Source organism: Cavia porcellus, unplaced genomic scaffold (assembly GCF_034190915.1).
Source record: "Cavia porcellus strain 051 isolate PalLab524CR breed Dunkin Hartley unplaced genomic scaffold, mCavPor4.1 scaffold_3, whole genome shotgun sequence".
NCBI classification, from domain to species: Eukaryota; Metazoa; Chordata; class Mammalia; order Rodentia; family Caviidae; genus Cavia; species Cavia porcellus.
In genome coordinates, this window is record NW_026947486.1 from 38,746,543 (window position 1) to 38,773,768 (window position 27,226).

Genomic DNA, 27,226 nt, shown 5'->3' on the forward strand with positions numbered 1-27,226 from the left:
TGTTTCTTCCTCCGAAAGGTGCATGGCAAATGTTTGCGTGAAACTAGGGCTGTTTCTCCAAAGAACACTGCCAGCTGGGGGAGGAGGCAAGGCAGGGCAGGGCCAGGCTAGTCTGGCCTGTTAGGAGGACTAGGAGTTGGGCTGAAAGGGACTAAGTGTCCCCCAAGCTAATAGGCGGCTGTGTGGCTATGAAGGAGCCACTCATTTGCTGTCATCTGTGGTACAGTGACTTCTGCTAAACCTCAGCATCAACTTGAAGGTGAGGATGAGCACAGGGCCTGCCTCTGGCATGGTTATCAGGGTGAAAGAAGATAGGAGATGGAAAGTGCCTGACATAGCACTTGCTAGTAACTGGGGTTCAAGGAGCATTCCCACCCATTTCTCCAGGAAAATAATATCTGATCACATATGGGAATGAGTTTCAGTTTCTTCTGATCCCACAGTTTGTGAGAAGCAGTGAGATGGTGCTGGAAGGGCCCCTGTGTGGACTGCTTTGGGGCTTTTATTTCCAAATCTTCCCCAGCTAGCTCGCACACATCCCATAGCACCACCTAGTGCCCCAAAGTGGAAGGGGCCTCCCTACTCACCCCACCTGGCTTCCCCTCCTTGCAGTCTTGTGTGTGTGCGCGTGTGCGCGTGTGCGCGTGCGTGTGTGTGTGAATCAATGTTATTTTTCTAGCCGTCCAGTGATTCCACTTCCCTGCCAACAACTCCTGCCATCCACACATTTGTGGGAGTGTAAGCAAATCCCTTGAACCTCACTAGGTCTAAGTTTCCCCACACAAGGATTGCCAGACTAGGCTGGATTCAGCTTTGATGCCTAGATAAGGTACCCCCCGCCCACTGGGCACCCATCTATGTTTGCCCAATAACACAGACAGACACCATCTTTACACACCCTTTATATTTTTATTGAGGAGAGAAAGCATTAGCGTACAGAGTAAAACTTCTTATCTTCACAACACAATAATACAGCAATAACACAATAATAACAATAACACATTTATTTCGAAGGAGTTTCTTCCCCAGGTTCTGGGAATCCTTGAGCTGCCTCCATACCCCTGCATGCATTCCCCCCCCCCACCCACCCTCTTAACAAGGAGGCACCCAAAGCCCACAGTTCTTACAGCTTTTGTGGCTGTCACATCACAACAAATATTGAAGATCTGGGAAAGTGGGGAGGGGGTCATAGGGAAGCCCAACCCCCTCTGCCCCCAGAGGCCTGAAAATCAGCTCACTGTTCCTCTGCTTTCTCCCTGGCTAGTGCTACAAGGGTTCAGGGTGGGAAGCACCATGGGACCATGGGAACAGGCAGGGCCTGTGCTGATGGCTCCCCAGAAGTGGGGGTGCAAGGCACCTGTTCATCGTGCTTCTCCACCAGCACACGGGCAGAAGGGCCAGTGGGTCAACATCAGCAAACAGGGTCCGCAGCCTCAAAGAGTAGCAATTCCTCTTCTGGAATTACCTCCTGAAGAAATCAGCTGAAAAACAGAAACAATGGTCTTTGCAAGGCTGTTGACTCCCACCCTGGTGGGAAAGGGCAAAACCACACTATGGAAATGCCTAACAGATTAGGAGTATGCATCAATAAATTCCTCAGAATGAGTGACTGCAAAGGTGGCGGCCATTTTAGATCCCACTACTAAGCACAAACAGGTTGTGAAAGCGAGTCTCAGCTGTGAAAAAGACACCGAGAGAACACGCTAGAAGGAAACGCAGCAAAGTGTTAACAGTGCTTGCGTCTGTGTGGTGGGATTCTGAATGGTGGGGAATATTCTGTCCTTAAGGTTTTCTTGGTTTTCCAAATCTTCTGTAATGACTATGTATTACTCTTGTGTCTTGGGGACCTTTGTAAAAGGTAGCAACAGGTTATAGGAACCCAACTCCACTAAGAAGCATAAAGGATAAAAAAAATCTTACCTCCTCCTGATGGATAGAGATCTCACCCAAAACCAGTCTGAGGACTGGGTCTCTGACTCCTCTTCCTCCAGTTCCTTCCTCTGAGCTCCGGGCCCAATATCCTAAGGCTGGGCTGAGGTTACCTGTCAGACTCCCGTAAGGAACAGAGACTTCTTTTACTGTTTTCTTCTCTCTGGCCACAGCCACTTTGGCTGCACTTGCCCACGTGCCAGGCCTGCACAGAAAGTTCAGTGTCCAGGGGCAGTTTGGGCTAGTTGCCAATTTGGCTGGCATTTTATGGCCACAGCCGAAATAGTAAATGTGTATTTTTCATTGCAAAAGCAGTGTTTTCTGGACCCAGGGCAAGCAACAGGTCTCTTTATAAGAAGCACCTAGGAGTGCCCTGGAAACAGCCATACCCTTCAGTGTCAGTGTTTAGCTGAAGCACAACAGCAGGCCAGAGGCTGAGCCCTCATGACAGCCACAGGGATGTCCCAGCTGTGAGGCTGCAGCGGGTACAGTCTCTGCAGAGCCAACCTTCCTCTTCCTCTGTTCTCTGTCTATGTCTCTGTCTCTCTCTCTCTCTGGCTGTTCTGGAAGGCAAGGATAATGGACTTCTTCTGAAAGTTTAAAGATGGAAAGTCACCTGCAAAGACCCTTGGCTGGAGCTGTAGTCTAAGGCCTGGTGGTAGGGGCAGACCTCCATCCCTTCTAAGGAGCAATCCACTCCTTAGAATGTCAAATTGAGTTGTGTGACCCTCTTCCACTTCCTATTCCCAATCCCCAGCTGCCTACCCGTTAGGCAAAATCAAGGAAAAGGGCAGAGGCTGACACCTTGAACTCTGTTGCAGGGACAGTCAGGTGGCCAGTACAGTAAGAGGAGAGAGCCCCAGATTTGACCAAGCTGATCCAAAGGCCCTGCTACAGAAATCTGGAGGAAAGTAAACTTAGGTGCTGGGAAACTCAGGTTGCCATTCTTTCAAGGACAAATTTCAGTCAAGTTGTCCACTGAGCTAAATGTGGGGTCCTCTTGCAGGTCCTTTTGCTGGAGTATGGCATGAAATAAGCATAGGCTTCTAGGTACATTTCTTGGTGCCATACTGCTCGCCATCAGTTTTACCTAGTAAATGGCCTCAGTGGCTTTAGGAATGCCATACAGCCTGTCCTTTTAATCACTGGGGCAGATCGGTGAGGCTTTGGGTGAAGTCCTGGTGAGCCAGTCTGAGGATAAAACAGGGTAAAGAAACACAGGAGAGAGAGAGCTGGGGAAAATTAGAGAGGAACACAAAAGGGTGACCAGTTCATTTATGGGGACAGGCCCAGAAACCTGCTCTCTGGCTGGTTGGCAGGACTGAGCAGAATATGTGCAATAGGACAACTATCGTTGTCCTTCCTTTTCCAAGTGGCCTTGGTTGGACACATGTCGCTCTCTGTTCAGGTTGCAACACAGTATGGAATTCTGCAAGTTTTCTTCAGCTTGTTCAGGTCTGGAATTCTCTTAAGAACTGGTCAGTAGATGGAGCACATGTGGCAGCAATAGCAGGGGCAGGGGACGCAGTAGAAGGGTGTGTTCCAGGTGGTCCCAGTACTCACACTCGAATTCGGCCACGGGCAGCACGGTGCCCCCCCTGTCTCGGAGTGAGGCGGAATAGCACCGGGGGACGTCTTCGAATTTGGCGCTGCCCCATGCGACCTGCACGGCGAATCAGTGGCGGTGAGCTATAGAATGGTGAATTGGTGCCTGGAAGGCCCTCCAGGAGTGGAACTCGATTCTGGTTCCTCCGCCTGCTAGGCTGTACAGGAGGGGATTCGTCCAGGAAATTCTCAGCATGGTATATTGCAGAGCTAATGGTTTGGGTTGATGTGTCAACAAGGACAGGCTCCTCCATCTCCATCAGCTGGTGCAAATGGTGGTGGTGGTGATGGTGATGATGATGATGAAGATGGTGGGCCAGAAGATGGGCCTCCAGCTCACTATACATCACCACTCGTTCTTGCCCCTCTTCTGGCTCCTGCTCTGGCTCCTGGCTTCCAACCTCAATTACATCTTCATCACCCTTATTCCCATCATCATCCTCATCTTTCTTCATCTCTTCCTCTTCTTTTGGTTTCATCTCCTCCTCCTCTTCCTCCTTTTCCTCCTCCTCCTCTTCTTCATCCTCCTCATCCTCTTCATCCTCCTCATCATAATCCTCATCCTCCTCTTCATCTTCTTCCTCCTTCATTTCTTCCTCCTCCTTCCTCATCTCTTCATCCTCCTCTTCCTTTTCTTCCTCCTCTTCCTCCTCCTCCCCCCTCATCTCCTGCTGGAAAACCCTCATGTGCCTGGCCTGGTCCTTCAGGTAAAGCCCACTCCTACATGCCTCTCCATCCTCATCCTCACTGTAGCACTCTTCACCTCCGGTTTCATCCTCATTAGGATTTGAAGCAAAAGGGAAAACCACATTGAGAACCCCAGGGAGCGGGACTGGCTTGGGGACACGCACTTTTCTTTCTATCTCCACACACTCAAGAATCAGCTCATCCAGGTCAGCCATTTCAGTTGACCATAAGAGCTCCTTTCGAAAGAATTCCGACAGGCCTTTGAGAAATTGGTTTTGGAGGCGGCAGTCATCCCAAGACAAGAATTGGGCCAGGTACTGAAAAGCATCAGCGTAGCTGCCCAAAGTACAGTCTCCCTGCTTGAGCTTACGGATGGCCTTTTTAGCCACGCGCGGGGGGATGGGGCCACAGAATTTCTTACGGATTTCATCCAGGAAGCGCGGAAAGTTGGCATGCAAGGAGCTTCCTTCCTGGGTGACTGAGATGGCCCAGTCCCTAGCTTCTCCAATAAAAAAGGAGATCACAAAAGCCACCCGCTCAGCGCCCCCAGGGAAATGATTCTCATGGTCAGCTATGAAGGTCTCCAGCTGCATCAGGAATTCTGCCAGGTAGACTGGGTTGCCGGAAAAGGGTTCTATGTCAGGCCGCTCCAGAGGTGGCAGAAAGGGCTGTGGGGGCGGCTCCTTTGACGCCGGTGAGGGCAGCTCCTGCGGGGGTGGGCTAGGGGACAGGGGAGGCTCGGCTGACCCGTCGGGAGTGGTGTAGTCCTGGACCACGTTAATCAAAAGATCGTTCGAGACGTACTCAGAGTCTGTGCGTGGGGGAGGCCAGCACAGGAAGGGCACCTCTCCCTCAGTAATGGTGTCGATCTCACTGAGCGGGAACTCAAAGTTCTCCTCGGCCAGTACGGGCACTATGGGCACTGGCCAGCGGATGTAGCTCGAGACATTGCCTCGCAAGGAATTCACCTCAGCCAGGGCTCTTCCAAGCTGAAGGCCCAAACTGGCATTCTCCCCACGAAGGGCATTTAATTCTTCTCGCAAGGCTACGTTTGCCATGCGAAGGCTATTGAGATTTCCTGCCGCCTCGGACATCTTGACTGGGTCGGGGTCTAGGGGCGCAGGCAATAGGGGTGGGGAACTAAGGGCAGCGAGAAGCCGAAACGCGGCGGCGGCGGCGGGAGGCGAGGGGAGACCGAAGTGCCGCGGCGGCTGCAGCAGCGGTAGCGGGCCGAGTCCGGCCACACCCACCAGAGCGAGCACTGCGGGCGGCGCTGGGGTTGAGGGCCGGGCGGCTCAGCCTGATACGCTTTACCTCGAGGCAGGGCTTGGAGGAGGGCGATGGTGGGACGCCCGGAGGCTCCAGGCGAGGCGGCGGCGGTGGCAGCGACGGGTGGAGGCGAGTGGTGCGGGAGGAATACACTGCGGCAGGATCTGTCGAGGAAAAATCTTGCGGCTAGCGATTCCCCGCCTTTTAAGTGCAGCTCCTAGCGCCCATCCGCCCACCACTGGCGCGCAGGGGCGGGTCTTTGGAAACCGCGGGCGCCCACTGGCTGCAGGCCGGCTCCCCGCATTGGTTGCGCTTCTCACTGACTCTCTCCTTCCCTAGCTGCAGCTAACTCGGGTCGGGAAAATGCGACAGCGACTGCCCACTCGAGGTCGTCATGGCGACAGCCAGTGAACGTGTTCCTCTCCTCAGGCAGGCCCCCGAGTGTAGAGGAGCTGCTTCGCGAGGCGCAGCTCAATCTCCAGAGCCTGTTGCAAGGTACTGAAAGGGGGGAGGGCTGCGGCCGGAGCCCGGAGGCGAGCCGAGCTGCACAACAGCAGGAGGGAGACAGAAGAGCCTAGGGACGAGCCAGAGAAACAGAGGAAACAATTCCAAGCCTTTCCAGAAACAAAGCTCGCCTTCCACCCTTCTCTTCCACCTCCAGGCTGATGATGATTCTGAAAGACTGTTTCTAGGGCTGTTCCCCACTTCCTCGTTTTTTGGTTCAGTGATCCACGGGGGCAAAGGGTAGAGGCTGAGTCAGGGTAGTGGATCAGTGCTTTCAAGACCGCTGGGTGGGAGACTCCCAGTATGGGCTCTCTAGCCCTCCTCTTTCCACATCCACTGTGGGCTTCACTCACTCTGCTTCTGCAAGAACGTTGTCCACGTGCCTCCTAGGTAGCTACTGCCTCACCCACATAAACCCAATACACAGCACCCAGAATTCACCTATTGACCCAGCCACACTGACATTCTCCATTTAGCTCAGTGTTGAAGTGCTCAAGGCCCAGCAGTCCAGCACCAGCACCTCAATAAACCAACCAAACAAACAAACATGTCTCTTACCACCTCAGGTTTCCAGAAATACCTGGCACCAAGACGTACCCAGTGAATGCTAAATGCACAAAGACATCTTAGCTTTTATTTATCTAATACCAGCAAAAGTTAATACCAATGGACAATATACACCAGCCAATGGGCCTGCTAACTGTTCTGTAGCCATAACCCCCCAACTCCTCCCCAGGGCAAGTAGTGACTTTAGAGAATCAGATGCTGAGGAACACCATGAGCCTTATGTTCAGATAAGGAGGAGCTGCCATGCAGAGAGAGAGAGAAAATTGATGTGCTCTATGTTGCTGCTACTGGCAAAATTAGGACCAGTGGGTAGAAACCCAGAAGGAGCCAGATCCCACCTTCAGATAAGAAAGAACTTTTCTGACATGGTTGACAGCCCCAACTGTCTGTGGAAGGGAGGAGCTCCCCTTCTTTGTAGGTGTGTGCATTGGGCTTGGAAGAACACTGAGGAAACTGAAAAGCACCCAGCTGCTGAGGAGGGAGTCGGAATAGAGACCAAAGAACCTGAGAGCAAGCCCAAGTTTCCATGATCCTCCGTGTACATAATGTGCATAAAGCTATGTACTTTACTCTCACTTTCTTTAGTTACTCATCTAGCCATTGCTTTGGTCAAACAATTCAATTTTTATACATTCTTCTTCTTTGATGGTGCTCCTGAAGTTCTCCCTCTTCTATGTCACTGTATGCTCTTTTACTCTCCTTCCCCTCAGTCTGCCTAGATTTGACCCCACCCACAGTGGAACTAGGCCTGCAAAAGCTCAAGTAAGAATTCTTGTGATCCATAAGTCCAGCCTGGACTTCCTAGTGAGAATCTCTTCTTGCTTCACAAAGACCATTGACCATTTCCTTAGTGGGGTTGCAGAAAACCTCAAAAGCTGCAGGGTTTCAAAGAGGACCCTGTAGCAAAAGGTAGCTGTATCCTTGGCCTATACTTTGAGTTAAGCACTTCAAGTGGGGGCTGTTGAGATGAGGGCTTGGTCCCCAATGTAGCATGGCTTGAATTTATTGACTTTCTTTTCTCCTCACAATCCTAGAAAGCAAGCAATTTTCCATTTCTAAATCCAGTGGCTTGACATAGAGCCCAAAAAGACAGTGCGAGGCAGGCCTGACAGCTGGTGCAGGAGCCCTGGCACATGGTCTCCCCCAGCCCCCTAGAGCATGTCTCCACTGTGCTATTTTTCAGAAGAATATGAGGAACAGTACTCAGAGGCCAGACTTCTGGGGCAGACCTTCCGCTCTTCTGATGCGGCCCCTGAGCCCACCCCCAGCCCAAGGCTCCAGTCTGCCAGGCGTCTGGAGTTTGTGCTGATGGTGAGTTGCCTCTTCCCCAACCTGGGAGAGCCAGCTTACACCCTCTGACAGGGGCCCTCAAGCTGCTTAGGTTACCCATGGAAGCTGCTGCTCACCTCTGCTCACCAACAGCTATCCAGAGGTCCCACGGGATGGGTTGTGTGGCCAGGTGGCCGGTCCACATTTTCCTGCTTCCTAGACAAAGCCTCCAACTATTCTGCCTAAGCATCTGTCCTGTGGGCACTGCCTCATTGGTGGCTGGCAGCATACCTTTTCCATTACCTTTTCTTCCCGCAGCCTATAAAACAGCAGCTGAGTGAGGATGAGACTACTACCCAAGGCGTGAGGGCCCCTGAGGCTGCCCTGAGCCTGTCTACAACCAGCAAGCAAACTGCCTGGAATGGCCCCTTCCCTCTGCCCAGCCTAGAGGAGAAGCGGTGGCCTCCGCCCTGCTCTATGCAGTCTGACCTTGTGCCCATCAACATCTCTGGTAGAGTTACTTAGCACCACCTGTTTGCTTCCCTCCATGCCACTGCAGCCTATCTTCTTCAAATGTGCCATGTGTTGGGGAGGGAGGGCCACTCTCTTTGCTACCGGCTCACCCTGCATCGTCACAGTCATGGCTCATGCCAAGGGAACAGGGGCACGCAGAAGAGGGGGCTCTGGCTGGTCTTCCTTCCCTCCCTACTGGCACTGCCACTCTGATACCTTCTGAAAGCAAAGCAAAGCAAAACAAAACCAGCTTCCCTAACCAAAAGCTCCAAAACTTTATGAACTTGAGTGCTCCTCAGAGCATATGTGGAAGGTCAAAGTTTGTAAGTTCTGTTTGGTTTGGGAAAGAATGTCTTGTGCCCAAAATCAGGTTTGGAGTATACAGATAGGACTCAGAGGGGAAACCAGGGTGACAGTGCTAGTGGTAAAGGAGAAGGTGACATTGGGGAACAGATCAAAGGCCTTGTGGCCCTTTCACTAAATATGAGAGCTTCTAGTGAGGTGGGCTTCCTCAATTTTTTGGGAAAGGGAAATAGTAGAAAGATGATAAGGGGGAAAAAAAGACCAAAAGGGAGCAAGATGTAAAGGCACACACTTGTAGTCCTGATACTTGAGAGGTTGACGCGAGTGGATTGTAAGTTGTAGGCCAGCCTGAGCTCCACAGTGAGACTTTGTCTCAAAGGGCAGGGGGGTGGGCAATTTGACCTTGAGAACAGGGAAATGGTTCACATAGCCCAGCTGGCTGTGACTGGGGACACGTGGCACACTATGCCATTACTCATCCCTGTTCCCCTCTTCACTGGCTATAGATGAAGAGAAGGAAGGTGAGTCACATCAGAAGACTATAGGACCAAGAAGCTGAAGAAATCCAGACCTCCATAACCCAAAGGGACTGGAGGTAGACTGCAAGGCAGCACTAGCCCATGCTATGCTGGAAAGAGCAGAAGACAGTGAGGACAGCACTGGCCACATATGGTGATGCCCGCTAGATAGGAAATCATCCATTGCCTCTGGAGTCATCTTGGAAAGTGATAGGCAGGAAGTAGAGCCCACGGCTCAGGGAGATGCACCAAAATGAGTAGGAAATAATGAGAAGAGATTCACAAGGTGATGGTAGGCACTCTGTCTGGATAGCTATCTTACCCTCATTGAGGCTGACCCTAGGTTTTGCCCTTAGAGCCACTAACCAGGGTTTGCACTGCCATGTGTCTATGAAGGGAGAGTCTGCTTCATTGGCTGCCAAATAAAGACCAAGGAGAAACCACACACCTGTCCTCATGGCTTGGCCTCACCCTGACTGCCCTGGCAACTTCCCAGGAGCCAAAGGTCAACCAGTGCTTGAGAGAGAGAGAACTCGATCATTATGTAGCAGCCAACTTTGGTAAAATGTGAGCAGGCAGCTGTGAGACTGAATGTCATCAGGCTTCCTAGATGGTGGGGGCACTGGACAGCTTTTTAGAGACACAAGCCCCACCTGGCCACTGTAAAGGCTTTAGCTTAAAAAAAATCATATTCAAGCGACACTTAGTCTCAGCCCATCACTCTGCACCAATCGTTCGCACCCCTGGATCTCATCAAAATAGTCATCTGAAGACTTCTACCTAGTCCCTACTCTCATACCATTAAATGTTCTGAAGTGGGATTCAGAAGTTAGAGTTTCAGTGGTCTAGGAAACCCAGCATGCGTGCCTGGGACCATATTAGGAAAGATGGGGGAGAAGTGCCACCTGCCTGGCCATTATTCATGCCCATCGCTACTGCCATCATCTTCTCTCTGCCTCAGGCCCATTTCCACTGAATTTTCAACAGAAACCAGGATGCACCCAGATGTCTTTATTTTGGCTACAGGGCAGCAGTTTGATAAACACGCAAGTTTGAGACACTCGTTGTTTAACACGGAGACAGCCGTGAACCCCAAGTCCACCCTGAGGAGGAGGCGGACCATTATTGGATTCTCTAACTATTCCCAGCGAGACCAAGGTGACCCCACCACAGCTGATCCTCCAGACCTTTCCCCTTTCCCAGTCCCACACACCTTGCCTCACAAGTGGCATTGTGATGATGGAGAATAAGAACAATTTAGGGGATGGGACTTTGAGAGGTCCTCAGGAAGGTCCTGAAGGATTATAATAATTAGGGAGCCAAAGGCCTCCCTTCAATAAAGGGTAACAAATGTGAAGAGCAAACATTCCTGGGCTAATAAATTCATCATATCAGTGTCTCCCAATATAAATGTAATTAAGCTTAGTGTGGTGGTGCATACCTGTAATCCCAGCACTTGGCAGGCTGAGGCAGGAGAATCACAAGTTCAAAGTTGGTCTGGGCTACATAGTGAGTTCAAGACCAGCCCAGACTATATAATGAGACCCTGTCTAAATTTTTAAAAAAAGAATGTAATATATGCACATATCCCAAACTTAGGCAATTAGATAAGTGGAGGGGGAGATATTTTAAGACAGCCATTCTTGCCAGTCATGGTGGCTCATGACTGTGATCCCAAAACTTGTGAGGTTGAGGCAGGAGGATCGCCATGAATTCAAGGCCACCTGACTCTACGTAGTGAGTTCAAGAGAGAGAGAAAGATTACTACTATTACTTAGAGAACAGACAAGGGTTGGAGGTGTAGCCCAGTGGCAGAGCACTTGCCTAGCATGCACTAGGAGGCCCTGGGTTCAATCCCAGCACTACAAAACAAAACCACAGACCGGAAAGATCTGGCTGTGAATCATGGCCTCACTGCTTATGAATCTTGAGGCCTTATCCAAATTATAGAACTTCTCTGAGTCTCAACTTTTTCCACCTGCAAATAGGAGACAATGATATCAGCATAGTAGAGTCATTGTGAAGATTGTAGACCTTGGTGTAATTGACTACCACATGCCTGGTGTGTAGTTGGCATTCAACAAATGGTGGCTATTAGTAATAATGAGGCTGATATAACAATGATTGCATATCTGAGAGAAACTCTGAAGACTTGGAATATCTGAATGATTTCCTCACAGCTATAGATTATCCTAAGTCTTTTATGCTGCAAAGATAGTAAGTGACAAATGCCAAAAATGTAACCAGGTTCTTGGTGTTCCTGCTCTGCAATGCTCCCAATTCACTGCTGTAGCCAAAAGCCACACTATGCTGTCCCCAGTTAGTTTCAAAGCATCTGTTGTTATCCAGGGATTGACTAATGCTGAGGTCTGGGATGGTTTCAGGGCCTTGGGGAGGAAGCATAGGGAAAACCCAAGGGAGTTCCACCTGATGCTTCCACTCTGAAACCAAGCCCCAAAGCTTGAAAGCCTTAGGCAGCATGTGGATGATTCAAGGGAACCATGTGACTCACTTTGTGGTGATGGGCGAAACCTCAACTTGCCTAGTGTCCTCATCTGTAAAAAGGAAAAACATGAATTCTGACCAATCTGTTGGCAAATGTTTCTTGGCAAAAATGTGTCTTGAAAGAGCCGATGGGGCACCTCTGGCTGTGTTGCTAACCTCTGTGCTTCCCCCTGCAGGTCATAGCAGCAGCCCAGCAAGCAGTGTGACTTGCTCCACCACCTCAGACGCCAGGCCCAGCCACTCCACTCCACAAGGCATTCATGGAAGAGTTGCCATTGGGCAGGAAGCTCGGTTCTCAAATCTCACCTCACCAGTACTGAGAAATCTTTCCAGTGAGCCTGAGGACCCTCATCAGGCACACAGTGGCCTAGACGTTCCTGGCATGGATAGTGTGGGAACAGTGTACAGTGTCCCCAGCTCTTGCAATGGGCCAACAGAATCAACGTTCTCCACTTCCTGGAAGGGAGATGCCTTCACCTACATGACTCCACGTGCAGTCAACCAGAGCAACCAAGTTAATGAAAGTGGAAAAAATCCTTCCTCGGGGAATTCTTGCATCTCTGTGAACACACTCCCACTTCTAGTTCCTAAGGAGGCAGCTCCCCTCTTTGTTGCCCGTGATAACCCAGCAGGATGTAGTGGCTTAGCCAGCTGCCCTGAATACCCCACCCAACGAAGGCATGCACTGGAAAAACCCCACAAGATTGGCCTTCTGACTGGTGGTACCTTGAAGCTGGAGACTAGCCCAAGTGGGGCCAACAGATTCCGAGAGCGGTCTCTGTCTGTGCCCACAGATTCAGGTGCCACAGATAAGGAGTACAATGACGAGCAGAAGGCTGGTGAGGCCTGTGCCCTGCCTTATGCCACTACAAGCTCTGAGGGCAGTAACAGTGCTGACAACATCACCTCCCTCAGTGCTGAGCAGGAGGCCCGGCATAGAAGGCAGAGGTCCAAGAGTATCTCACTCCGGAAGGCCAAGAAGAAGCCTTCTCCACCTACCCGCAGTGTCTCACTGGTCAAAGATGAACCAGTCCTTTTTCCAGAAGGTGGGTCTGTACTGCCTAAAGACCAGAGGCCCAAGAGCCTTTGCCTTTCCTTGGAACACCAAGGACATCACTCATCCCCCTCAGACACTCAGGGTCAGCCAACTGCACCAACCCTCAAAGATCCAGAAGGTACACAGTTCTCCCAGCACTGGTATCTAACTGACTGGAAGTCTGGTGACACATACCAATCCTTGTCCAGCTCTAGCACTGCCACTGGCACCACAGTCATTGAGTGCACTCAAGTTCAGGGCAGCTCAGAGTCCCTAGCCTCCCCTTCCACCTCCAGAGCTACCACACCTTCCCAACTCTCTATTGAAGTAGAGGCACGGGAGGCCTCCTCTCCAGGAAGGCCCCCTGGGCTGATGTCACCCTCCAGTGGATACTCCAGCCAGTCTGAGACTCCAACACCCACCGTCTCCATGTCCTTGACCCTGGGCCACTTACCCCCACCAAGTAGCAGTGTTAGGGTACGTCCAGTGGTACCTGAGAGGAAATCCTCTCTAGCCCAAACATCACCAATGGAGAAAATGTCCAAGGCACGGCTATCATTTGACCTACCACTGACCCCTTCAGCCACTCTGGATTTGTCTGGGCTGAGTATCTCCATCTGCAGCAAGACCAAGGTGAGCCGCCATCACTCAGATACCAATTTTGGGGCCAAGCTGGCACAGAAAACTAGCCCCAATCAGCCAATTATGCCCATGGTTACTCAGTCTGACCTACGTTCTGTTCGCCTAAGGTCAGTCAGCAAATCTGAGCCAGAAGATGACACTGAGAGCCCAGACTACACTGAGGAACCTGGAACAGAAGTCTTTGCTTTGCCAGAGAGAAAAGTGAAACCTCCCATAGCTGAGAAGCCTCCACTGGCCCGAAGGCCTTCAAGCTTGGTCCACAAGCCAACATCTGTCCAGGAGAAATACCTGCTAACTTTGCCTACCATTGCTACGGCCCCCAAGAGCACCATTCACCATGTGAAGCCACTCCTCCAAGAAAGCCACACAGTGGTGCGAAAACCAAAGCCCCTCAGCTTCCCCGATGGCAGAAGCCCAGGGGAGCCAACAACACCTTCATCTCTTGTCCTTACACCTTTTGCAAGTTCCTCTGGTGCTTTCTTCTCAGGAACACAGCAACCTCCCCGGGGAAGTATGGAGGATGAGGGCCCCAAGGTGAGAGCCTTGCCTGAAAGAATTAGCCTCCAGAGCCAGGAAGAAGCTGAGAAAAAGACAGGAAAGATTCCACCTCCTGTACCAAAAAAGCCTAGCGTGCTCTACCTGCCTCTTACCTCCCCTGGAGCTCAGATGGAGCCCCACGTGGCAGAAGCAAGGCTGCCTGTCAGCCCCATCATCACCCTGGAGGAAGATGTCAGGTGTCCCGCCACTGGCAGGGACCTGCAGTTACCTGGTAAGAGGACGACTTCAGCTCCACAGGCTGCCAGTGAAAAGGAGGCAAGCTCTCTAGGTTAGTAAACTGTCTGCTGGCCTCTTTCAATCCCAGGAGGCATGTGGATGATGAAGGACTGTCAGGGACAGAAGCAAATGTCCCAGAATAATTATCCTTATCCTAGGATAACCAAATCAGTAGGGGGCACCCCTCGAAGGTTTGGGTTACTCTAGTAGAAATTGTAGGTCAACCTTGATATCCTCAGCGTCAGGACTGACTAGGGGCAGATCTGCAAGGCCAAATCAGGATCACTCAGGATCTGCTATATGGGTAGTGATGATCTTTTGTGGGAGCTGCCTGTGCCTAAGGGTGCATGTGTTGATCTGTTTAAACTTTTCAGTTTAAATTACATTTGTGTTTTTGGTAATGATGCTTTATGTGTAGCTACCTATGCCCACAGGTTCAGACTATGTGTTATTATGCTTAAACTTTTACGTTTAAACTGCATTTGTATTTTTTAAACGCAAGCTTAAAAATGGAAAGGCAACATTTAATTCATTCTCACACATTTCAAATATTTCTGAGGTCATGAATAGACTTATTGTAAATTAACATTTGTTGTTCATCTGTGTGCCAGGGACTCCTATGCCTGTATAAATAGTGTTATTAAGACTGTATTATTATTAGTTTTTGACACTGAACTTGATTGATTCAAAATAGTCTGAGCCAGTCTACCCTTGATTCAAATACTGAGATAAAATCAAACTGGACTCTCGTACACTAGGACTTGAGGACCCTACCTACCCAGCCAGGAGTGCATCCCCTACCTTATGGCTCCACCACGCTGTGCCATACTTTTCATCAGCCACCCTGAGTTTACTTTCATGCATGGGACTCGGTCTCCTCTCAGACTGAGTCCCAGCACTTCTGTAGCTTGGAACAATAGGCTACAGTGCCACCTGTGGCCTTTCTTGGTGCCTTGTAATGGAAAAGGAGCTTGCTTTCTCAGACAGTTTGAGGTTAGCTCTAGGCTACTTAATGATTCTGATCATTTTCATTTGTTTGTGTCTGTTTTAATTGTAAAACACATAACACAGCATCTACCATGTGTAATTGTACAGTTAAGCACATTCACACTGTTATGAAATCAACCTCTAGAAATTCTTCCATCTTGCAAAAATCAAAGTTTATATTCATTAAACAACTCCCTTTCCCAGGCTCTGGCAACCACTATGCTGCTTTCTGAGTTTATGAATTTGACTTCTCTGAGTACTTCTTATAAGTGAAAGCAAACAATATTGTCTTTTTTTTAGATTTGCTTGTTTCATTTCGGCTCCCAGATTTCTCATTCTTTTTGAACCCTTAACATCAAAATCTCATGACCTTATTTTTTTTCATGGTCATGACCTTTTTAAAGCTGATTTTGATTCTCAATGTAATCACTGTGACTAAAAAAACAAACAGCACTGGAGGTGTGGCTTAGCAGTAGAGCTATTGCAAGGCCCTGGGTTCCATCCCCAGCACTGCAAGTATAAATAAATAAATACAATCTTAACAAATAAGCAAAGCTAGGTATGGTGGTACCTGTTTCCCCAGCTCTCTGGGAAGATGAGGCAGGAGGATCACAATTCAGAGCACAGCCTGGGAAACTTAGTGACCTAACACAACCCTGTCTGAAAATTTTTTTTAAATGAAAAAAGGGCTCAGGATGTAGCTCAATGAAAAGGCCCTGGGTTCAATCCCTAGTACCACCACAGCAAAATATCCATAGATTGTTTTATAATACGCTTCTTCAGACTCCAAAGGTAGCCTCTGAGATTCAGAGGGGTCGTCTTCTCCCACGATGGGTGAGAATCATTGCTGCATTTGATCTTAGCCAAAAGGCCAAGAAATGATAGAGAGTCATTGCTTTAGATGGCTCTCAGCTCTTCCATTAAAAAAAAAAAAAAACGATGTATCCAAAACAAGAGGGGCTAGTGGTAGATTCAGAAGTAGATCATTTTGTCTAGCATGTAGGAGGCCTCAGATTCCATTCCCAATTAGTGCAAAAATAAGCAAACAAAAATAAAACACCACCACTTGCTGCACTGAAAAGGCATGGGGGAGCAGGGACCTAGGCCAGTCTTCACCAGTCACTCCACCTTGGTCAGTCATTAAGCTTCTGAACTCTATGTTCTTCCTGTACAAGATAAAGACATTAAAATCTCCGTTCTGCTGCCCTTCTAGAGTTGCTTTGAACATTATGTGAAATAACACATAATAATGAATGGACTTTGTCCAACCTATTGTGGTCAATCATTCCTTCTGGTTCGTATGCCTAGGGAGCTCTGTGGAACCAAGCACTGAAGAGAAAAGTTTAATCAGTGATAAAACAGCCGAATGGATTGCAGAGGAGGATGATGACGTCTTTGTGGCTTCACGCACAACTGAAGATTTATTTACTGTGATACACAGGTCTGAACCATTTTCCTTCATTTGAATTGAAATTGCCTTCCCTTTTTCTACTTAAAGAAAAACTGCTACCCCTGAGCAACTATTAGAGTTGCAACTGGAGACTATGTTCAGATACCCGAATATGTGAGCGCAATGTGGGGCCTCAAATCTCAAATTCACTGACATGTTTGGGCAAAGTGGAGGAGGGAAGGGAAGAGAATGGGAGGATCTGGTGCTGAAAGAGAGGCCCCTCGTCTCCTAGCAACTGCTTGGCCTATTGTGGCTCCATCTGCTCTCTCACAGCGCTGCCTGCAGTCAGAGACATTTAACCCTTCACAGAATTTCTTGTACCACAAAATCCCATCAAGAAGTAATGTGAGGCATGGGAGAGGATATCAAAAAAGCACCTTAGGGAAATGGAGAGCACATGGAACACAGGGGCACGAGCAGGGGCTTGGTGGCAAGGGACCTGGAAAGAGCCCCATTATTGGAGGTGAAGCACCAGTTCAGAATCATATCAGCCCCCAGGCTGTCCTGATTCAGCTGTGGAGCACCAGCCTTGATTCCTTAAACTTATTCTCAGTCTTAGAAACTCAGCAAGACTGAGCCTGCAGGCACAGGCCAAGTGGCTCCAGCTATGAGTACTGAAAGGCAGGTATAGCTTGGTGTGGTGGCATGTCCCCATACCTATAGTCCTGGCTACTCAGAAGGCTGAAGCAGAAGGATCACGTGAGCCTAGAAGTTTGAGTAAAGCTTGAGCAACATAGTGAAGGAGACCTCATCTCCAAAAAGCCAAGAAAAGGCAAAAGGAGTGTGGACGACAGGAGGCCCAACTAAAGACCTGGGGGCTGAGGGGTAAGGAAGAAAGCTGGTCCACATGATGTGTTCAAGGCTGCCATAAGCATGTTCTCAGTCACATCTTTAGCAGAAAGTTCTGTGAAACATTAGTAAACATCTGCTACCTGAATTCACTCATACCAAGCTTTCTCTTATTTAGATCCAAAAGGAAGCTGCTCGGCTGGAAGGAGGCTGGGGAGGGGTTTGCAGGAGGTCGACCTAGCTCTCACTCACCAGGAAAGAGCACAGCTGATTCTCCCATTAGTGAGTCTGCCACTGCTGCCGCCACTGCTGCCGCCGCTGCTTCCACCACCGCCTCGGGGTCAGGCAGCAATGCCAGCCTAGACATGGGCAGAAACGATGATTTCAAGGCCTTGCTCCAGAAGAAGGGAAGTAAGACAACTCCAAAGTCCCGCCCCTCAGCAGCTGAACTGCTGAAGACCACTAACCCACTGGCACGGAGAATCATTGCACAGTTTTCAAATGACTGTGAAACCACCGATAACCCCAGTTCCTAAGCCCTGGCTTCGACAAGCAGGGCTTACTTACTAAATTTGAGATGGGTAAGAGAAAGGGTTTGGGAATAACAAAACAACGTCCTTTTTTTGACATTAGCTTACACTCTGGTTGGCAGGAGAGAGGCCGTTTCAACTAGTGCTGAGATTATCAGGCACTTGAACCATCTGTGGACGTTTTGCATATCCATACTTTCACCCTTGCCATGACTGAAGACCAAGTTTCTTCCTTTTCCTCCACTGGTGTGCACTAAAAAAGAAATTCTCATATGCAAGGGCTCATGTGCCACCTTTCCAATCTGTGTCCTGGCTATCTCCTGTTACTGGGCACAGTGGGAGAACAGATGGGGGTTGACCCCTGGGGGTCAGACAGAGGGTGTCATTGCTGATTCTTCACTCTCCTGGGGAGGACTTGATGGCCTTATGTAGAGACACAGAAATATACCAAGGCTCCTGAACCACTGGGGCTCTCCTCCAGGGAGTTTCACAGGTGTGTACTGGTTTCAGTTGGGGTTGATCAGATGACCTTTGTGGTACAAACCACGAATGTGACCCTGTCCTGAAACATCATTCCTTTTTCAGCTTGATTGTCTACACGGAGATCAGGGTGATGAGTTTCAATGCATTTGTAGACTGACCCCCACCTCTCTGCCACCACTGCCCATTAATCAGAAAAAGTCAGAGCTGCATGGCTTCAGAAGAACAAGTTCTGCGAACAAATGAGGCAGCCAGCCATGTGGTCACTCAACTCTGTCCAAGCAACCTGCACATACGCCTTGAGGTCCTTCAGGTATCTACCAGGACCTGTGCCTAGCTCATGTTGCATTCTAAGAACTCTCATTTCATTTGCATGTAACATTCATTACAAGAAGTAATTAGCTGAAAGATCAGCATCATCAAAGGTTCAAGGAGGCTAGAAAGTAAATTCATATTGCTCCATGTTATTTAATTCAGATCACATTTTGTGATTGGTTGGATTTTGATTAAAGGATGTCTGACACTGTTCCCAAAACCAAGAATTTATAGACTAAAAGTACCCAAAATCTAAAAGCCAGCTTTGCCATTTGCTGTGGCCCATAACCCACAGGCCAAAAAAGCCACTTTTTACTATTTACATTCTGCTGTTTGACCAACTTTCAGTTAACCATGCTGGGAGAGAGTGTAAGAACTCAGGTATATGGTATGTTAAAGGAGTTCCAGAACAATCATTGTGACCCCTTCCCCGTCAAAGCTAATAGGCACCTAACTATTCTTGTCAGCTCAGTTTTCTAAAGACAGCAAGAGCATTGACTCATTTGATTTCTCTATGCCTGATTTGTGGGATCTTGGGGGTCAGACAAACAAAGCATTTAATAAACACAACCTGCTGGGGGCTGGGGATTTAGCTCAGCGGCATAAGCACCTGCCTTGCAAGCAGGCGCTTGTGAGTTCGATCCCCCGGTACCGATAAAAAAAAAACAAAACAAAGACAACCTGCTGATCAATAATAGAAAGTTGATTGTCTACTCATCCCAAGAGGCAAAAAAGAAAAGTCAAATGAAATTGTAACTTGCTTTGCAAAGTCTTCACCCATCCCTTCCCCTTTCACCACTGAAACCAAGAGATTCATTTGCATACAGGTTGCAGATACAAGCAGATCTCAATATTGGTAGGTTATTTTTGTCACCAATGAAAAGAAAATGCTCAGTTCAACTACCAACACTCCAGGGAGACAAAACAACTGCAAAGCCATGCTGAGTTCTGAGAAGATGTGGGCTCGCATAGAAGCCCCAGGCCTAGGCCCTTCGTTGGTCCAGTTCTAAAATCTAGATTCATGGGAACAGGCCAGGCCCATCAGCTGTCTTTGCAGTCAGTACTTACCCTGATTAAGAAAGAAACCATTTAAAAGTAATAGACAAATAGTAATGAAAGTTCAGTTGCTTTTGAAAGTATTTGAACTATTTTTGAAGATCTTAACCAAGTTTTAGAGGCTTTGCCTGAAATAAACAGATTTATCCCAACCTTGGTTTATATGTGAATGCCACACTTACCTGGCACAGACATGGAATTCTGAAAGACAGAACTGCTTTTCTCTGTAGGGAAATGAAGGAGTATTTGTACTTTTCCCTAATAAAATCATGGGGTTGCCAGGGCCTCATCCTTCAAAACCATTATGAATTTCTTGTAGCTGAACTCTGAAGTATAAGAGTCTGGAACTCACATAGTATAGGACCTCTGTTACTTCCACAGTTTTTCTGGAAACTCCTTATTTGTTACTTCTAGTGGGTCCTTCTCCCCTCACATTGCTACCTCTGGAGATTTCTCCAATATTCTAAAGCTGAATACCCAGACACTTTGATGTTTTTCAGTTACCTTGATTTTTGCTGTCTTCTATGAAACTGTATGTCTGGAATTTTTAGAACTTTTTCTGCATCATTGCTATAGCTATCACATGCCCAGTGTTGTTCCCATTAGTATGAAATGCTTTCAGACAGATTGTGCAGTCAGAAATAACTCATTTAATATCTTGCATTGGTGTACCTTGTTCCAAACAAACAACCAAACTGTAACACTTCTAACAAACACTGATTAACAGAACACGGAGGATCTTTCCTACTTCTAACAGTCAAACTCTCTCTGCCCTCAGTTATCAAAATACCAACTCTCTCTACTACCTAGGGCACTTACCAGAGTGTTTTCTACCTTCTTGGCCCACTCTGCCTGCCAAGGCTGAAGAAGAGAGTCCAAAAACCTCTCTTAGGAAGATTTTTAGAGAAGCTATTACTACTACTACTACTACTACTGCTACTTCTACTACTACTACTACTACTACCACTACTGGTAACAAATAATGATGAAAATAATATTTCAAGATAAAGTATACAAGAAGTTAGAGGAAAGCAAAGTTGGCCCCCAGAAGTCAACTTCCACTTCAGATCATTACTATGCCCTTTTGTTTCTCTCTACTTCCAACCAATAGAGCAGGTGGCTATGCTAGACTGTCTTCATTGGAGTCAGGAGTAGAGAAAGCTATCCCTAAAAGAGGCAGTGAATTGATAGCCAACAGAGCTTTGAACTTGGTGGGTATCCATTACATATTTGTGGTTCAGATGTGAGTGGTAGAGAGGAAGTTCTTGGTGCAACAGCAAGCTTTGATGGCTTCTCTGCTCGCCAGCCTGGGCCTCCCGCTTAGGCTTCCCACCTGGCCTCTCAGCACTAATACCAATGAATTTCATCCTTAGCCAACAGCTCAGTCCTGAAGGAGACAAGGCCATAAGCAGCCAACTAGTCTACATTAGCTTAAAGACCTCAAGTTGACCAGCTAATCTGGAAAAATTACCTGGGATGTTCAAAGATGGGAGAGTTTCAAGCCTTTCCTAATAAGCATTTTGTCAGAGATCCACTTTAACTAGATCGACCACTCAGATTCTATTTGCCATTTATCTGTGCCTGTCACTGCACAGATCAGCTCGTGTACCTGCCCCCTTCCTCATTGCTGAACTAATCAGGAAAAAGGCACATTCATGCTCTGCACTCTATTCTTCACTAGTTCAGCCTTCCATGTTTACCAAGTCTGTGACACAATGGTGAGCTTTCACTCTACTCCGAGTTGCCAGGGCCAGGACTAGGGTGAGGTGAACAAGGCACTGTGGGTGCAAAATGTAAGAAGGCAGTTTCTCTTAGGCTGTACAAGTGTCTCACCCTTGTCCCAGCCCTGTGACTTGTTCTCAGTAAGTAACATCAGTTTTCCTGCTTCCAAGTATCATTCTTCTTACTGGAGAGGGGAGTAACCAACTGTTTTCAAGCCAAATATTTAATTGCTATCTGTTTTCCATTCATAGCTAGAGGTCTTTGCTAGGATGCAAAGACTGGGGAGAAAGTGAGCATCCTAGAACTGCTCATGCCTCCTAATTGTTCTCCTCCTCTCTAAGAAAACATGCTCTCAGGAAAGGGATACATTCACTTACTTTGAGATTATAAGGCTTAATGCTATCTCCTTTGAGGATCACTTGCATTTTAACAGGGCAAAAGCCGTATACCAAAGGAATGACATTATACTTGCAGAACATTAGACATCAACTAGTTGTAGTAATGTATTTTTCACCAAGGACAGGCCAGATTCCCTGGCAGCTAACTCCAGAGCATATAAAAGACCTTTATCAATATAGTTAATAGTTGATGGTCATTTAAATTGTCCAAATACCCAGTTTTTCAGTGTGGTTACTAATAAGGGACTCTCAGGAATGGCTACTAAAAGCCACTGGGAAGACTTAGGTCATTCATATTGTACATTAACATGTTTACATAAATAGAATTAATACTACTTATCCTTTGAGTAAAAGAACACAAAGATTTCAGGAGTTTATGAAAATATGTCCTGTCTGTGAAAAGGTGAAATATCCGATCCATGTCACATCAACATCAGTTATCTAGTATTGGTGGTGATTATTTAACTTATTGAAGGTTCAACCTCACCAAGCCCAGGCCTCTGCTCTCCTGCCTCATCATACCTTTGTTATGTGCAATCTCTTCAGCTTGGTGTGAGAATAAGACCTATACTAAAAAACCCATTTCCTTCAAAGCCTTTGCATATATTTCAACTATAAGTGACAAAGATATTAGGGACTTTTAAGGATGAGTGAGAAGCAGGTACCAAAATGTGCCTTTGTCAAAGGGCAGAAAACACTATAATGATTTAAAGAATTATATGAAAAAAGCGATGTTTTAGGACACTTGGAAATAGATTTATAGAAGACTACAGTATAAAATGGTTATGGACATATCTTTACGGCATTTTTTATAAGTTTAGCAAAAAGAAATTTGCACAAGTAATGAGTTATATGAAATAGGTAATACTTTTGTTCAGTAAAGTGCAAAAGTCTAGGCCAGTGGTTCTCAAAGTGTGGTTCCAGGACCAGTGGCAGCAGCAATCCTGGTATGTGTCTGTATGTGTGTGCATGCATATGTGTGTGTGTGTGTGTTTGTGTGTGTTTTCCAGTGATACTCCTCCTTCAAGCCCCTTAAGCACTATAGCCAGCCTCCATCTGATCCCAACCTTTCCTGTTTTTCTGGCTGTCATTACAGTGGTCAATTTCTGGCCAAGAGATGTAAAGTATAATCATCATGCTGGTAGGCATACGTTTGGCGTTAAGAAATTATTAGATTGAATCAACTCCGCAATGAATTCAATCTGAAAAGCTTTGGTTTGATTAAACTAGCTGTTTGGCCTGGTTTGAGCTTAAAAAATGTTTTTGACTCACAAGTAGAAAAAGGGGAAAGATGTTAGGTTGGTTTGGTATTACCAACCCTTAAATATTCATCCTCATCAGAGTGACTGTTCTCCAGGAGGGCTCTGGCAGAAATATAATTGATTTTAAGTTTTTGCCTAAAGAGGGTAATTTGATAGCAACAAAATCTGAACCAGATCAATCAGTTAACCCCTCTCAGCTTCTTTGAAATGCCAAACTTTATAGAGATTTTATTCTGTATGTGGTCTTGAGCTTAATGTCCAATTTCATAAAATGTTAGGCATGCAAATGCAGCATTGTGCTCATTGTACCAGTCACTTTAAACTCATTCCTTCCTTCGTGTGTATGATGGTAAAATACCAGTATGTATGTTCTAATGCATTCTGATCTATTGTAAATTACAAACTTTTTCATTAATTTTTAAATGAGCTATAATTAATCTGGCTAGCAGTTACAATTTTATTATTTTTAACATATTTCATTGCTACTTTTTTCTACTGACTCCAAAGCTTACTTTGGGAAATATTTCTTATTTCTGGATTGCTGTATTTATCTTATTTCTATATTTATCTATAGTCACTGAATATTAGAGCTGAAAGGAACCACCCTCATTTTGCAGATGAGCAAACTAAAGCCAGGAAAGATCACATAGCTTACCTAGAGTCCTGCAGTGAGGCTGAGGCAGAACCCAGCTGTAGCTGGAGGTCTCCTACTTCTGGACTGAGTGCTTTGCCATTTAAAGCACTACATTTGTAGAAGATTCACAGCTGGCTTCTACTTTTATGACTCATGAATTTCCCAGGTTATAAAAAAGAGTTCTTTAGTTCCTGAATCCAAAGATAAATCTGATTTTCAGTTTTAGAAATTTAAGTTTCCCTCTTCATTTAGTATCTGTGCCCTACTTTGTACAATGTTTCCCTAAAAGTTGAGTGAATAAATGAATTTTTATAGATCAGCTTTCATATTTTAGCTGGGTGTGGTAGCACACACCTGTAATCCCAGCACTCAGGTGGCTGAGACAGGAAGATTGCTGTGAGTTGGCGGCCAGCCTGGGCTACATAATGAATTCAGGACCAGCCTGACCTGCAAGTAAGACCCTGTTTCAAAAAATAAAATTCATTTTTTTAGTAGAAGTTCCCTATATAAGAGAATCTTCTAAGGACTTCTTTTGAAAAACTAATACTTGTCATTGTTCCTTAATGTCTCTACTTAAACTTTAGTGGTATATCTTGTATTCAATGTTTATTTAAAGTAGGGCAACCAATATTAGATTTCTAGAATCTACTTTAATCTTGCTTTCTTAATCTTTTTGGGAATTTTCAGACTGTTAGATGTTCATGAGATACTCATTTGTGTTCTAGAAACTTCTCCTAGCTTAATATTTTGTCAATTCCTGGGCTTAAACTCTATTTTATCAAACAATAATAGAGTTAGTTCCTTAATAAGTACCAAGTTCTGTATGCAGTCTCTTTTCCAGAACATTCTTTGCCTAACGTTCCTTAGTATGGCTCTCTCTTGCTATTCTTGGGCCTCTTTTCATAGTTTATGCATACCTCACTATTTTGTGGGCTTGCAGGTTGGACACATTGAAGATGGTGCTGGTCATATTGAGTGGCTTTTCCCTTTATTTTCTCTGTGGCCTTTCTTTTCCCAGACTTCTGGTTTTCTTTTTTAGGTATACTCAGAGGCTTCTCACCAGAGATCGAGGGACTTTCCTCCATCATCTAGACCAGGGATTGACAAATTTTTCATGCAAAGGCCAGACAGTAACTGTTTTAGGCTTTGTGGGTCACATAAGATCTCCATAACACATTCTTCTTCTTGGCTGTTATCATTTGTTTGTTCATTGGTTTGTTTTATGACCCTTGGAAAATGTAAAAACCATTGTCAGCTCATGGCTGTCACTAATGTGGCCCAGTTGTTATTGTTTGCTGACCCATGATCCAGACTATCTTCTGTGACAGGCATTTCTATGACCTGCCCCATGTGATGAGTTGGTTGTGTACCAGATGATGTGGCTCATTAACCTCAATGTGTACAGCACTGTCACTGGAGTCTGAACATACAGGGCCAGGTGGAAGATGCCATGAGGTGTCCCTCTGGGCCTCCTCTCCCTCATATCACTGACTACCTTAGTGTAGAAACCCTCATTCTTTTCTTGGGACCTGTCCTCATTATTCAATGTACCTCTGCTTCCCACATGTAGAGTAAGCTGGTAGAAAAGAATTTTCTGAGGATTTCTGAGTTTTATTATTTCTTTGTCTGATCATTGCTCCCCCCACCCTGTCCTGCCCTATAGTGCCATTACAAGTTTAAGTCTGCCATTGGAAAGTCAGGTAGCATGGGCCATAAGGATTCCAGTCTGTGATTTCCTAGAGAGATCATCAGCTTTCCTAGCCACCAAAACTGGCTTTAAAACTCTTGTCTATCTGTCTACTTTCTAATGTGGTTAGACCTAGCACAAGACAGAGCACTCAACACCAGCAAGAAAATGAATGAGCGGCCAGGGATATAGCTCAGTGGCATAAGCTCCTGCCTGGCAAGTGCAAGGTCCTGAGTTCAATTCCTGGTACAAAAAAGAAAGAAAATCAATGAGATGTAATCTTTTACCTACAGTCTCTCCCTGCCTCCTGAATCCCAGCCCCCTGGGGTAGGCTCCTTTGGATGCCCCACATCCAAAGGTTGGAAAAATACAACCAGTAGGTACTCAGCACACCACTGCCTTCTGTTTTCTGAGCCAAAGCTTTTTCACATCTCTCTCCATTGTGCTCCCATCTAGACTCCTCATGTTCCTTAAGGGCTGAAGCTCAGATGTACATTTTCACATTCTCTTATGTAAACAGTGAGGGATATGAGTGGATGAGGAGGCGTGAGCCTATGTGTATGAGTGCAGTTTTTCTACCTGGAATGTGAAGACCACATTTGCTAACATATCACATTCAAGGTGCACACACACACCATCCAGAAGTCTCATTGGCCTCCGGTCCAGGGCCAGGTCTGGTCAAGGAAAAGGGAATGGTGGGGCTCCCGTGGCATGTCCCTCTTCTTGTCTGTAGAAGTCTTTTTGAAATTGGCTTGCACTGACTCTTTCCTGGGGAGACAATGGAAGACCCTACTCATTGGCACTTCTGGACAGGGCTGCATACAGCGAGCTGAGACTTCAACTCCATGTACACTGAGCTTCTCAGGCATAGCTCTCAGGCTACAGCCTTTTCTAGCTCAGCACGTTTGCTTCTTAGGACCTTTTGTTCCATTCCTATCATTTGAGCCCAGGGAATCTACCCATTTACTGAAATCAGAATTTAAAAATCAGATATAGGAGTAATGTCCAGGATTTCCCTAGTTCAAAGTGCCCACAAAGCAGTTTCTTTCTGTCTTCTGTTTAGGATTTCTAGAAGTGAGAAAGGAAACCAGGTTGTGCCTTGGATCCTAAAGCAGTGAAAGTACTCCCGTGTCAAAAGCAAAATGAGTACTGAGCACTAGCCAGTACTGTGAGGATGGGAGCTGGACTTCGGATAGGTTACACTTACCCTTCAGTGCTTACTGAGTACCAACAATGCACTTACAACACACAGGGGAGACAGGAATTTAAACAAATGTCCTAAACTGGAAGGCAGAAATAAAATACACTCCCCCGCTCCCTGCCCTGTGATGAGATTGTGTCCCTGGATTAAAACTCAGGAAAAAGCAGAAACAAGGCGAGATCACAATCCTAATCTAAGTAGGAGTCTGACACAAAATGGAAGAGAGCCCTCTGTGGGGTATTATTACAAAGGGTCTTCTTGTCTCTTTTCTTTTTTAAAGCATTTCTTACTGGCTTGCTACCAGCAATTGAACTATACTCTTTATATAGCTAGAGATGATTGTGTCTCCTTAAAATAAACCTTTTTCTGTTAAAACCATTTCATGTTTCACACTCTGGTTTTCATTGTAACAATGATGCCTTTATTCAGACACTAAACCCCAGATCATGGCATGTTGTAACAACAACATGTGTGTTACCAAACCAAGCCTATTTTCCCATCATCCAGTATGCCATTCACTGAAATGTCAAGCTTTGCAAAATAGAGTTTATTCATGAAGCATGAGGAGACAAGACACCCTCTGATGTCAAAGGG

General features: G+C 46.7%; 2 protein-coding genes across 11 annotated transcripts in view; one reads left to right on the forward strand and one right to left on the reverse strand.

Annotated features, from left to right (window-relative positions):
• The window catches only part of Nhsl2 (NHS like 2), a 283,830-nt gene extending 256,820 nt beyond the window's left edge, over positions 1-27,010 (forward strand). For 4 of the 10 annotated variants that reach the window (XM_063246080.1, XM_023565591.2, XM_023565592.2 and 1 more), the window contains exons 2-4: positions 11,846-14,173; positions 16,417-16,549; positions 17,526-27,010. In XM_063246080.1, the coding sequence (XP_063102150.1) occupies positions 11,846-14,173; positions 16,417-16,549; positions 17,526-17,883 (2,819 nt within the window). In that variant the 3' untranslated portion in view covers positions 17,884-27,010. Of the gene's footprint in view, positions 1-5,829; positions 5,986-7,742; positions 7,873-8,148; positions 8,342-10,190; positions 10,323-11,845; positions 14,174-16,416; positions 16,550-17,525 lie in introns of those variants that run through there. The other 6 variants (XM_063246078.1, XM_063246079.1, XM_013153689.3 and 3 more) reach the window with 5 other exon arrangements.
• On the reverse strand, positions 890-5,769 carry Rtl5 (retrotransposon Gag like 5). Its single transcript, XM_005004177.4, has 2 exons — positions 1,921-5,769; positions 890-1,481 (listed from the first exon to the last, which is right to left on the reverse strand). Exon 1 carries the CDS (start codon positions 5,313-5,315, stop codon positions 3,489-3,491), a length of 1,827 nt encoding a protein of 608 aa, XP_005004234.1. The 5' UTR covers positions 5,316-5,769; the 3' UTR covers positions 890-1,481; positions 1,921-3,488.
• Positions 27,011-27,226: the final 216 nt, after the last annotated feature.

Bases quoted from the DNA above. Each gene is read 5' to 3' on its own strand.
- Rtl5 (XM_005004177.4), bottom strand. From the start codon at position 5,315: ATGTCCGAGGCGGCAGGAAATCTCAATAGCCTTCGCATGGCAAACGTA.